The 12,453-nt window shown below is 36.6% G+C and overlaps 1 protein-coding gene across 7 annotated transcripts in view; it reads right to left on the reverse strand.

The window, feature by feature from the left end:
• abi1a (abl-interactor 1a) overlaps positions 1–12,453 on the reverse strand; it is a 70,032-nt gene that overhangs the window by 7,892 nt on the left and 49,687 nt on the right. For all 7 annotated transcript variants that reach the window (XM_016551115.1, XM_016551114.1, XM_016551117.1 and 4 more), the window contains one exon: positions 3,764–3,864. In XM_016551115.1, the coding sequence (XP_016406601.1) occupies positions 3,764–3,864 (101 nt within the window). The remainder of the gene's footprint in view (positions 1–3,763; positions 3,865–12,453) is intronic.

The following is a 12,453-nucleotide window of genomic DNA, read 5'->3' on the forward strand; positions in this document are numbered from 1 at the left end:
TATATATATGTATATATATATATATATATATATATATATTTAAAATAAAGGCAATTGCGACTTTTTAATCCCACAACTCTGACTTTGTTTCTCAGAGTTGTGAGCTCATATCCTGTAATTCTGAATTTTGAAAAAAAGTCAGTATTGTGAGATGTAAACAGAGAATGGTGAGGGGAGAAAAAAAAAGTCTGAACTATGTGATAAGTCACTTTTTTATTTTTATTTTTTTATTTTTTATCCCGTGGTGGAAACAAGCTTCAATATAAATATGACCCGGACATGTTTCCCCAGATTCACAAAGATAACCTGGGTGTGAGAAACCCAACCTCAGATGAAAAGAACATGACCTGCAATAAAATGCACAAAGTTAGAAAAGGCCCTGAGAAAAAGTACCAGGTTTTTGAGTTGTAGTTGTAGTATAGTCCTGCTTATGTTTACACTGCCAGGGCAGATGGGATTTCCTCTATAGGGAGATTTCCTGTTGACAGTGGCAGATAACTGGGAAGCCCTAGAGAGACACGGTCTCCCTGATAGTGATGGCCGGAACCAAGCGAACAACAAACACAGTGGACAAACATCACTGCGGCATCACAAGCCTTCACCAGTGACATACGATATAAACACAACACAAACATCTCATTCCAGCTGTGTCCTGATGGAGCCAGTGAAACCTGCTGTTCTAATCAACAGAATCATGGGACAGGATGTTGATTAATACTGTATATCATCACATCAATACACTGGGTTACATAACATTGGGAAGATGTAAAGCAGAAGGAAAACAGTGGCTCTTTCAAAAGAACCTGTAGTGAGGAAGTCTCTGACTCCCTAACACAAAGCTAGATTTTTAAAGGTGGTTGCTAAGGTGTTGCTATGCAGTTTCTAAGATATTCTGGGTGGTTGCTAGGTGGCTGCATTATTCAAAAGAGCCCAACCGCAAGTTTCTATGATATATTGGCTTCCAGATGCAGCTTGATTTTTTTCCACGTGAAGGAATAGTCACATTACCAAAAACTTCGGTGAAATTTTGCAAGCAAAGTAGGGTCATGGTCTATTGTCAATAGTGTAGCGATGCATACAGCACCACTTCCAAAACAAGAAGCTTTACATATGGGAGCTTGTTTCCGCCACTGAATAAAAATAAAAAAAGGTAATTGCAGCTTTCTATCTCAAAGTTCTGACTTGTTTTCCCTCTGAATCACAAGCTATAAACTTGCAATTCTGACTTTTATTTTCTCAGAATTGCAAGATATAAACTTGCAATTGCGAAGTTATAACGTCAGAATTGTGTGATATAAGGTCGCAATTGCATGTTATGAAGTTAGAATATACTCGCAATTCTAAGAAATAAAGTCAGAATTGCAAGATATAAACTCACAATTCTAAAAAAAAAAAATAGTCTTTTTTTTCTTCAGAATTGGACTTTATAACTGTATCACGCAATTCTGAGAAAAAAAGTCAATTGCGAAATACAAACTCACAATTGAGAGAGAAAAAAAAGTGAATTGTGAGATAAGTCGCAATTACCTTTTTTATGTTTTATTCACTGGCGGAAATGGGCTCCCATACTTAAATGCAGATTACATACAAGTAAATTAATTTGTTGTTCAAAGTAAAAAAAAACAAAAAAAACCAAATCCAATGCGAAACCTGTGTGGGATTTTTAAAACTTGGACGGATTTATTCAAACATAAATAAAACATTAAAGAACATTAATGTGTTAGTATGTTGGTACCCACATAGACCACTATCTGGAAATTCAAAGTGCAGATCCATGCACACTCTAATGGCTAATGTTGCCCACAACCCATTGCACTTTGGATGAAGATTTGGTTCAGAACTACAAACAAACAAAAAGTGGTAAAACTACAAACATGGTGGAGTGATCTTTTTATAAAGATAACTTTGGATATTAACTTTAACATTAAATGCATTATTATGTAAGTTCTCTGAATCATATAAGTACATTACTAATCAACATTTCCCTTGACTCCGTCTGCCATCTTGGATGAATTGTTTGATCTTGCAAACCAATTATTTTCACCAAAAAAGGTACAACTGATGTTGCCTAAAGAAAACCAACATCAAAGAACTAGCAAATAACGTCACTTTTTGCATTCCAGATGGCCATGTTTTTATGAAAATATTTGCATATTAGAATGCTCAGGTAAGATGATGTAAAATCAGAAGCACCTTCCCTGTGTGCACTCTTTACATCGTTATTTGCTTGCTTTCACCACTTTTGTTTTTCTTCTTGTTCACTGGTTCGCTAAGCTAAACAGCCAATCAAAGCGATCTCTCTCACCAGCTGAGTATCAACATGCTCAGTCGGGCAAAAAGCCACCAATGGGGTCCAACATGCTGCAAAAACTGAGCTGACAGACACTCAACGACGGCCAGACATTTGACCCATGACTTGGTGTGTCAATGAGATATCTCAGCATATCTCTAAACCTTTGGAATAGCCTTTGCAGGGCCTAGAGAAAAATCTTACATTTTATTATACAAATATACACAAACAGACATAAAAGGGGTACAAGGACAGAGACACTGCATTCAAAGGTCCTGTCAACATTAAATAACATTAATCCAGGAAAAGGAAATCAGAGGTGCTGATGCAGTGTTGCTATGGCGACTGAAAGATTCAGGAGAGATGGAGGGGGGGTTCTGTTCCTCTTGGCTCCAGCAGGTATCTCAGAGGAGAACATGACAGTGACCTCTTTTCTTACTAAACTTCAGACCACCCTTTAGAGTTTCCCACTTCCTCTCTATTTCTACCTGTCCTTGTGCAGTGTAGTGGCCTACTTTAACAAACCTTTAGCTGGAAAAATCAGGCCATGAAAGCTGTAGGCATAAAGTGAACAATTCCCAATTGTGCGGATTCCGAATGACATGACTGTTTTTTGCCTGCAGAATTTCACAAACAAAAATACAAAAGTAAATGTGACTGCAAGTTAAAGGCCTGTTCACACCAAGAAAAAACTATAAAGATAACTATAACTATATTAGCATCCAAATCAACTCACAATAACATTTTGTTTCCTGCAGTTTTGTCATCTACGGTTTTAAATGCGCAAGATCTTTAAAGTCGGTTGGATTCACATTGGCTTTTTATTTTCATCAGCTGAAAAAAAAAAAATTTCTGAAAGTGAATCCAGTGACAGTTTTCCATTGTCATGGTCATTATAGTTATGGGGTGGACATCTTTATTCTTATAGAATTAGAGTGATTATTAAATCTCATCGTTATAGCTATTGTCCCTAGTGTGAACAGGTCTTAATTCTACAGGATTTTTACTGTTATCAGACACCACTAATAATCCGCCCATACTCTCTTTATGAATAATGGGAAAAACTTTCAGGCAGTTCAGAGACTTCTCCACAGTGCATTGATTTAAACTAAAGCAGCACAAAACCACCACCCAAAATAACAATCACCACCGCCATCCCTAGATCGTAACAATTCTGTGACCCATGCTGAAGACCCACAGACAGACAGGTGGACGGTGGGACGGGAACGCTGGTGTTGTCCGGGATGGATTTGCACAGGTGCCGACGGGATTGGATCAGGCCATGAAAGCTGTAGGCATAAAGTGAACAGCTAATCCTGCTCCATTTCTCACTCTGGAGAACAGGATATGCTGCAGCGTTAAATACCCACATGTGTAGAGTACGTCTAATTCTCAAGTTGGCCCTAACCTGTAGGACATTATGCTTCAGATAGTGTGTTTTTGCAGAAGCTGTATATGTGGGCTGCGGCTCACCTGGGACTGAGTTGGGAATGGAGGGAGTCGGTATGGCGATGGGAATGCCGATGCTGCCGCCGCCACTGTTCTCTCGACTGCCGCTGCCCCCGCTGCTGCCACTACAGAGAAAAACAGGAAGTTCTTAGCATACTGTAGTACATACCACACTATTTCTGAAGTATGCAGATTTTCCACACATGGAAAACCCGGCTGACCTACTACATTTACCAAAAGAGAGAATACTGTATCCTACAATGAAATTTGCCTTCCAATGTGAAGGCGGTATTAACAGTGATCTTTTTCTTAGCTCATCTGACGGCACTGCCAGAAGACAGCACATTAATACACAAAATAAAAATGCAAAATAACCATATTAACAGTGCAGTTTGATTTAGGGAAGAATAATTGAAGTGCAAATTTTCTTATGAAATTATAATTAAAAGCTCCAGGTTTGCTGTACTTGTCTGTAAGGCTGCACACTTTGGCCCCACCCAAATTGTGATTATATATAACAATATAACTATTAATAATAATAATAATAATTTGGTTTTATTTAAATGTATTGCCATATTAGCTTATTGCATGCTATTGCATGGCAGACAGTGGGCGTGGGCGGGGGGGGGGGGGGGGGGGGGGGGGGGGGGGGGCGGGGGGAGGAGCTCCAGGGGGAGCGGCCCATGAGGGTGTGACTGCGGGGTCAGAACCGGCATATAAGAGAAAACACATCTTGAGGACGATTCATTCATTAATATCACACAGACATGTAAGCCTTGTTCCAAAACCAATGAGGTTCCTTGATGTCTAAGGCTGCATCCTAACCATTCTGTAACCTGGTAGGGGACTAACTGAAAACATTCTACATGGGAAGCACTGAGTGAAGTACATGGGAGACTCAATTTACTTATTTATTTCATTTAGTGTGTGTGTGTGTGTGTGTGTGTGTATGTATGTATATATATATATATATATATATATATATATATACGGGCTGGGTTTTGACACAAATTTCACGATTTGATTAGATTCTTATTCACAAGCTTGCGATTCGATTCGATTCAATATCGATCGTTTTGGATACATATCAGGTACTGTACATGCCAAATTTTCTCAAGGAAAAAAAATCTCTCAACTAATGCTGTAAAATATACATGAGAGTCAGTTGGTACTACATTATAATATTGAAGGTTAAAATTGACTAATTTGCGCTGTACAACTGCTTAAATTGCACTTTATGAAGTTTTTATAATTAGGTTACAATTACTTCAGTTAGTTTTTTGGAAATATACACATTTAAATAGTGGCTGTCATAAAAACTTGGACGGATTTATTCAAACATAAATAAAACATTAAAGAACATTAATGTGTTAGTATGTTGGTACCCACATAGACCACTATCTGGAAATTCAAAGTGCAGATCCATGCACACTCTAATGGCTAATGTTGCCCACAACCCATTGCACTTTGGATGAAGATTTGGTTCAGAACTACAAACAAACAAAAAGTGGTAAAACTACAAACATGGTGGAGTGCCGCCGCCACTGTTCTCTCGACTGCCGCTGCCCCCGCTGCTGCCACTACAGAGAAAAACAGGAAGTTCTTAGCATACTGTAGTACATACCACACTATTTCTGAAGTATGCAGATTTTCCACACATGGAAAACCCGGCTGACCTACTACATTTACCAAAAGAGAGAATACTGTATCCTACAATGAAATTTGCCTTCCAATGTGAAGGCGGTATTAACAGTGATCTTTTTCTTAGCTCATCTGACGGCACTGCCAGAAGACAGCACATTAATACACAAAATAAAAATGCAAAATAACCATATTAACAGTGCAGTTTGATTTAGGGAAGAATAATTGAAGTGCAAATTTTCTTATGAAATTATAATTAAAAGCTCCAGGTTTGCTGTACTTGTCTGTAAGGCTGCACACTTTGGCCCCACCCAAATTGTGATTATATATAACAATATAACTATTAATAATAATAATAATAATTTGGTTTTATTTAAATGTATTGCCATATTAGCTTATTGCATGCTATTGCATGGCAGACACAGATTTAACATTCAACAATATAATGCAAATATTTTAGGAAATTCAACCTAGAGAAAAAACCTTTGTATACACACAACTCAAAATAATTTTTTGATGTACTTAATAAAATGTTTATTTTTAATGGGTCTGTCTTACAAAATAAATCCTTCAAAGTGTGCCCAGATAAAACATAATAATAATAATAACAATAATTGAATAAGAATTGTGCTGTAAAATAAAATTATTATTGTTAACATTATTATTATTTCTAAATAAAAATAAGAAATATCACTATTGTAATGTTTCACTGTATAAGAACAATATAATATAATAACATCAGGTGTATTAGCACTCGTCTTTACAAGTTTGGGAATATGATTGCTGCATGTTGCTTTCCAAAATGCATGTTAGAAGCGATCCAACTCAAGAGCTGATGCAGCTCATGCGGAGCAGCATTTACTGCGAACCGAGCTGCTATGAAACACTGAAAACACAATCATGAGCTGTCAGCGTGTAAACGAACACAGCACTGTGCTTCACTCTGAAACATGCTAAAAATATGCCTTTTAATAAATCGCAGCCTTTGTGATTTGATAATTGGACTAAGCCATATTGCGATTTTGGTTTTATTTCGATTAACTGTGCAGTGCTACAAATGTCCAATATTGCTTGATGCCACAATGAGATCATGATAAAGCATACTGAAACTTTTATCATTACAGTATGTATACCGTTTTACACACTATTTATAAAAGAAGCAAGCAGTACATAGTATTTAGTGTAGTAGTCCGTAAGTAGTAAGCTATTTTTCCGTTCTGAATATCACAGGCTTACATGGTAAAGTGACCTATATATATATATATATATATACACTTGCCTTTGAGACACATGGTACTACTATATCCATACGTGGTTATGCGTATGTTCAACACGGATCAATTCATGGATTATTCAACACTATGGCGCTATGAGCATCATTGCATCAGTGTTACACCCCCACATGGGCACAGCTTTAGAAATCAGCCCTGATCCTCTGTCTGCGCTATGTGTCCATGCAGCTCCACAGTTCCACAGAAACCAGAGCAGCAGGGAGTCCCACGCTGCACTGCAACAGATCTCATTATTGCAGCACTGAATCTTTCTCGTTTCATTGTCTGAATTCTGGGATCGCAAGAATGATCCAATTTTAACTAGAGATGTGCAAAATTGCAAAACTACATCTTTTCAAAACTAGCTGTTCTGTGGGTTGCCTGAAAGACTGATAAACTTTCTTTTTTTGTTGAAAAACATGTATTTTTAATTTATATATATATATATATATATATATGTGTGTGGGTGTGTGTCTGTATGTATGTATGTGCTGGGCAACGATTAAATTTTTTAATCGTGATTAATTGCAGAAAAATCGTGTGATTAATCACGATTAATCGCACTGTTATGCGCAAAATTCAATAATGAATTAAAAAGTGGTGCATTGTGCAATTTTATTTTAAAAGTACTGCTATATGAACAAAAGTGCAGTAACACTTGTTTGCAAACACTAAACAAATAAGGTGCTTTTTTTACAGCAATATTCCCTTTACATAGTAGCAGTTAAAATATTTCTTGTAAATCTCAATTAAACATTAATGTAATCAAATTAAATATAAAACCAAAACTATATGCCACTGCCAGGGCATTAACATTTTATCTAGTTTGTTATAGAAAAACATGTTATCATAACATTCATTATCATAACATTAAAACAGGCACCTTCTGAGTAGAGACCTGCACTCCCGCGGGACCCAGCGCAACAGAGTGTGGCACGGGACAGAGGGATGAGTGCGGGGGAGTAGAGACTCGTGTGTGCGCGGGATGCGGGAGAATAAAATGATTCGCGGGACTCCCGCAAAATATAAATATATCTAAACATAAAATTTCTAAAAACATATAAATTGTTATTCATCTATTGCACAGAAGCAACAAGAACAACTAATATAACATAAAAATGATTAACATGCGCACGCATAGGCAGTTTCTATTTATAACACGTGTTTGCCGTGTTGAGCAATGTAGACAGACATATCTGTAGGGTTGGGTATCGTTTGTTTTTTTTTCGATACTGATACAAATCGATACTTTTAAAACGGTTCCGGTGCCTGAACCGATACTTATTAAAAAAATAAAAATTCCCCCCAAAAAATGATGGATTGGCCATTAGCACTATAAACACATGATGTCGGTTTCATTCATACTGGACGCCAACGGGCGTCCTCGCACAGAAAATCCCCATATCCAGTCACAGAAGTAGAGAACACATGACCCTCCAGGAAATCCCTTATATGGACAAAGGCATCGCTATTATCTGACTGATCACAGGTTGAGAATAAGGATAGATGACTGACAAGACCATGTTGGAGTATTTGCTGCTCAACAGACCCTGAGCTCATTGACAAATATCTGATCTTGTAAGATGTGCTCCCTTTACACAGAGTGCTAATCCCGGACATTTTGGGCAATTAAGAAACCCCGCCCGGACGCATTTTTGTTGGTCCAAAAAGAGGACATGCCTGGGGAAAAGAGGACGTATGGTCACCCTAATTTATAATCTATTGCTTTTCCGACTTAAATTCACGTGCATTTTCTCAGTCGGGAAATAATTTTTCATGTGCGGTGGCAGTGATGATGTTTCTTACGTCCGTTTCGGAGAGCCAGAGGACAAATATTTCAATCGATCACATGGCACCGAAATGAGGCACCGAAATCTGCGTTCGGATTCGGTTCTAGTACATTCCGGTTACATAGGTACCGGGTTTCGGTACCCAACCCTACATATGTGTTGATTTCAGGAACGCAATGGCCAATCAGAGGAGTTTAAGTCAGAATCCACTCACCGCTCAAAAGTTCTTTGAAAATTGTGTGCTTACGAATCCTCTCATAACATACGAAGTGTAGACATTATCGAAGATTTATTGTGCATATATTCATTGTGTTATAACTGAGCTTTATGAGATCGCGATGAACTGAGATGTCAGATTTTAAGTAATAATAAAGGGAGCGCTGGTCGTATTCTGCCTTGCCAAACCATGCACGCAGCAGCCCATGCTTGCTTTTCTGTTAAAAATAACAATGAACAGTGGTTTGTGAATGATGATGCTTAGCCTAAATAATTTTATCGGGAGCGTTCATGTGAGCACTGCAGCAGTCTTAGGCCCACCCCAAATGCTCTCATTGGTTGAGATGCGTGATGCCAGTACTGATCCCAAGCCAGTACTGATCAACATCCCACCCCTCCTGTGACCCATGGTTTGTCTGTATGTGTATTCAGAGCCAGTGACTTTCAAAATAATAATAATAATAATAATAAAACTGCGTTAATGTGCGATAAAATAATTGTCTGCGTTGATTAATGCAATAACGCGTTAACTTACCCAGCCCTAATATAAATATTAGTGCTGTCAATCGATTAGAAAAAATTAACTAATTAAATTGCAAATTTTTCTGAAATGAATCGTGATTAATCCCACCTAACATTAAAGTTTTAAATATACTTTTATATTGCAATAATTTCACATTCAATCATCAAATTAATGTACAAACAACATAAATACAGTATATGTTTTAATATTTGTTTAATGGCATCTTTTTTTTATGACTGAAGGCCAGTGTCAATGATACCAATACTGATTTCTCTATTTCTTTTCTCTCAACTCTTTTTTATCTTTTCTGACCCACTTCAGGTCTTAAAGTCTCTATTAATGAGCTGACAAGTTAAATCGAGTGTGTTAGATGAGTGAGACAGTGCTGGGCTGCTCCAGGACACTTTTGAAAACCATTTCAGAGACATGTTCTTAAATGTGACTCATATAAAATATATTACATGCATGCAAGTTTCAAGGCCGCTTTAATTGTCTTTTTGGTAACTTCATGACTTAACCTACCACGTCATTGCATGCAAGTAGTTTATTTCGGGCTTTGATATGAAAGGATACAGGCTACTTTGTGCGTGCAATTAAAGAGCACGCACTGCGAGCACAGTACCGTTTCCGCACTCTTTTGACTCGCGCCTGGCACTGAAGTGAAGTCGTTCTGCGACTGAATAAATGCACTTCTTGTCAAGAGAAAAAGTGACAGAAGCAGCAGTTGTGAGTGGGGTGGCCAACCCTAGCCCTGCCCCTGCGTTAATTTTGTTAAATATTTTTACATTTACATTTAGTGATTTAGCAGACACTTTTATCCAAAGCGACTTACAAATGAGGACAATAAAAGCAGTCAAAACTAACAAAAGAGCAACAATATATAAGTGCAAATGACAAGTCTCGGTTAGCCTAACGCAGTACACGTAGCAAACGCGTTAAACTGAAAAACAATAATATATATATATATATATATATATATATACACATTTCATTTCATTACTGATGCACTGAGAATCCATGGCTAAAATGTTGGGCACACTACTAGGCCAAAAGCCAAAACCAAAGATGTTATTAAAATAGGGTCATTTAAAATGGGCAATAAATTTGTCTAATGCTATGAGATTGCACACGACAGTCACAAATTTGAAGTGTATCCATAATCAGGATATTCATTTCTCATATGGTCACACAGCCTGTTCCATGTAGTTATGAGCTGTATGAGAAACCAAATGCTTCAAAAGAGGGAGGGAATTGAACCTTGCAGCATGACCAATATATGTGGAGGGGCTGATGTGGTGAAAATCTACACAAATGCACAACATGCACAAATTATCTATTGTAATCATCACTACTCAACCTCACTAACCAGATCACTAGGTCCATCTATAAATGTAACCTTAGAGAAACAAATATGGTTAATTTACACTGTCGTAACCCATAATGCATCAGGCACCCAAAGAGCTCAAGTCGGTTCAGATGAAGACAGCACAAAAAGAGATGAATAAGCAGCAGTGAACGCTTCTGGAAAGCAGATAATGGCTCAGGTGGAGACATGGAATCATACTTCATCTTAATTACACATAAGAAGCTCATATACAAATCGCTGACGCTGCTAGAACTGATGCGGCTGATTAAGACTGTCGGCTACATGTCAGTACTCAAGAACGGCTTTTATAAGATTTATTTAAAGATGAATCAACAAAACTCTATATTAGAAGTTAAGGCAATGAATCTCTGTTCTCTCGTGTCACTATTTTTTCATAAAACTACAAACTGAGGTTGTCAAGATGTTGTTTATTATTATTTTTTAAATAATGTTTTATATATATATATATATATATATATATATATATATTTATATATTGATGCTCAATAGGCTGCATTTATTTGTTCAAAAACAGTAAAAATAGAAATAATGTGAAATATTACAATTTAAAATAACTTCTATTTAAATAGATAAAAAAGAAAAAATGCATCACTTACTCTGCTTTCATTGTCACATGATCTTTCAAAAATCATTCTAATATGCTCATTTGCTGCTCAAGAAACAATTCTTATTATTATCAATGTTGAACGCCCAATTTGACAATAAATAATATTTAATATTTTTTATGATAATCTTAACATTTCCATTTTTTCAGGATTCTTTGATGAATAGAAAGTTTAAAGTCACGTTTTTTTTCATTCAACTGCCCTACATTTACATTGTTTTTATAAGTAAATAGACATGTGCCGGTATTCGGTAATGCGATATATCACAGTAATGAATATGCACGATATTGTTATCGTGGGCACTTCAAAATACCTTGAATAATTATTTATTACAAATTATTCAGATTTTTTGAATGTATTTTAAGAATTTTTTTTTTTATCTACTGGTCACAATGCATAACACCGCTGTATGTTGCGTGAAAGACGCATGTGCACTCTCATGTAAACAAGCACGGATGAGAAGCGCATGGCTGAACGCGTGAAGGAGATGCTCTAAATGAAAGCGCACATTCACTTTCTGACAGCAGATGGCGCTGAACAGCAGAAATGCAGCCGTTTCCCCGGAAACCCAATAAATAAAGCAGCTGCCTACTTACAGCCATTCAGATTTTTGTATTCGCAGTGGTATTCATCACAGCGCCAAATACTTAAATATTTAGACTTAATAGGCTATTTATTTTCAAACACAGTTGTATTTTTTAACAAATATTAATAACTTCTGTAGCAAATGTAGCTATTGCTCATTATTAATGTTAATGCAATAACTAAGGTTAACTAATGAGATCTTATTGTAAAAAGTGTTACTTATTGGTCTTTATAATTCTTTTGCACTTTAATCTGTGTGAATTTTTTTCTTACTTTATACATATTTTGTGTATTACTTTATTGTATGTAAAAGTTCAGTTCTTTTTGTTACAAAAAAAAAGTTATTAAACCTGTTATACTTTATGACAACACTTTTTTACAATTAAATTTCAATACCGTGATAATACCGTGATAAAAGCATTAGCAATTAATCGCAACATGAAAATTTGATACTGTCATATGCCTACATGTAAACATAGTTAAAACAAGTTAAACATAAAAAAAACACATCTTTCACCATAGGCCTGGGCGATAAAACGGTATCGATATTTATCGACGGTACACCTTCTTCGATAACGATATAAAAATGTTCGATATAGTGCACAATATAGGCACGTGCTATGAGTGACGCAGACAGCTCACACAAACACGAACATGAGTGCTGTGCCTGCCTGTGACGAGGAGATTGTGAATAAA

Source organism: Sinocyclocheilus rhinocerous, unplaced genomic scaffold (genome assembly GCF_001515625.1).
Source record: "Sinocyclocheilus rhinocerous isolate Xijiao unplaced genomic scaffold, SAMN03320098_v1.1 scaffold914, whole genome shotgun sequence".
Classification (NCBI taxonomy): domain Eukaryota; kingdom Metazoa; phylum Chordata; class Actinopteri; order Cypriniformes; family Cyprinidae; genus Sinocyclocheilus; species Sinocyclocheilus rhinocerous.